The sequence below is a fragment of the Acyrthosiphon pisum genome, unplaced genomic scaffold (assembly GCF_005508785.2).
Source record: "Acyrthosiphon pisum isolate AL4f unplaced genomic scaffold, pea_aphid_22Mar2018_4r6ur Scaffold_89;HRSCAF=452, whole genome shotgun sequence".
NCBI classification, from domain to species: Eukaryota; Metazoa; Arthropoda; class Insecta; order Hemiptera; family Aphididae; genus Acyrthosiphon; species Acyrthosiphon pisum.
Window position 1 is genome coordinate 8215 of NW_021779030.1, and position 1600 is coordinate 9814.

General features: G+C 28.1%; 1 protein-coding gene across 1 annotated transcript; it reads left to right on the forward strand.

The window, feature by feature from the left end:
• Window positions 1–1118: 1118 nt before the first annotated feature.
• Window positions 1119–1421, forward strand: LOC103310748 (death-associated inhibitor of apoptosis 1-like; the record flags this gene model as incomplete). The annotated part of the gene is given in 1 exon segment (XM_008190028.3): window positions 1119–1421. A coding segment is annotated over 1 exon segment (236 nt), but the record flags the coding sequence as incomplete, so codon positions are not given.
• Window positions 1422–1600: the final 179 nt, after the last annotated feature.

Consider the following 1600-nt stretch of genomic DNA (forward strand, 5'->3'; position numbering starts at 1 on the left):
GTTGCTTATTATTAATTAAGAAATAATTTTATATTTTGATTAACTGTAACAAAAATGTTTTCAAATATGTAATACAAAAATATTAATTTTTACTTACTTGAATATTTGTAGTTTTTGTAAATAAAAACTTTTCTAACTTTGCTTTTGTAAATTCTGATGATGATTTATCCATTTTTTAACGACTAACGTCTAACGATTTACACAGCTGCACAGGAAAATATTAATCGTTAAACATACACATTACAATTTACTTTGAAGGTAATACGGGAAATACTTCGAAATCGAAAATAATAATATATTATGGTCATGGACTATGGAGGTATAACAAAAATAAATCAGTTGAGCCGTTGAGCGCCTGTGCTGCTGTTGTTGTAATCTTAAGATTACGTTATCATAATTCTTGAACGGCTTACACCGTTAATATGGTATAATAATATATTAAATGCACGGTCTAAAAATAGGTATCGGACATTTCTTAGTACGTGATTACTGATTATAATATATTGTGTATTTGAGATGTTTATAATGTGGTAGGTGGTGCCAACCGAACAGGGGAGATCGTCGAGAAAGATAATAATAATGTAAATATTATACAATATCAACCATATTACACAATATACAATCAGTGGTTTGCACCTTATCCATGGGGGGGGGTCCAGACCCGAAAACCCCCCCCTTGGGTACGCCCGTGAACTCACCTTAAAACTGTAATATATTAGGTACTACATAGTAGGTTAGTTATATTCAAATATAAAATAACCGTTCCATATAATCCAACCCATGTATAAAATGTATCAAATTTATTATTTATTAAATATTTTATATATAATACTCTCATAATTAAACCTATATATCAAATAATATACAGTCATATCATTATAAAATTTAATCGCCCGTCTTTATAAATAATGTATTATTTAGAATCTGCAGGAGTATTTTAACCTAACCAAATGTGACTCACCTAAAAACAGTAATATAATATCAAGTACCTACCTACTATATAGTATAATATTTAATATTTAGTATTTAGTATTTAGTAATATTTAATATCGAGCCCATGTCTCTAATGTAGATAATATTAAATACCTATTAGATCAATTAAATAGTGTTATTTATTAAATGCGGATTTATATATACAGGGGTTCAAGATATTGTTGAATGCTTCTCTTGTGGACTTGTATTACATGACTGGAAGAAGGATGACATTCCATGGATTGAACACTCGAGACATAATTCCAAATGTATTTATGTATTATTATCGAAAGGTAACCACTTTGTAGAACACATAATAACCAAATGTGGAAGAACCAAATGTAATTGTGAAACTAAATATGCCACTCGCTCAACTGCTTAAACGTATGAACGATAATAAAATAAAATTTTGTATAATATTGAATAAATTATTGAAATTTATTAAAACAGTTTAAATGTGTTATTATTCCATTCTATATCTTGTAAATACGTGACCTAATGGATAAGGCGTGAAGTTTTTAATTCAATATATAAGGTTCAAATCTAGGTAACAGATGTTTGTTTCATTTAATTTGCAGGAATAATACGAGATATATAATTAATAATAATCTCCCTCCCTCCACACTTA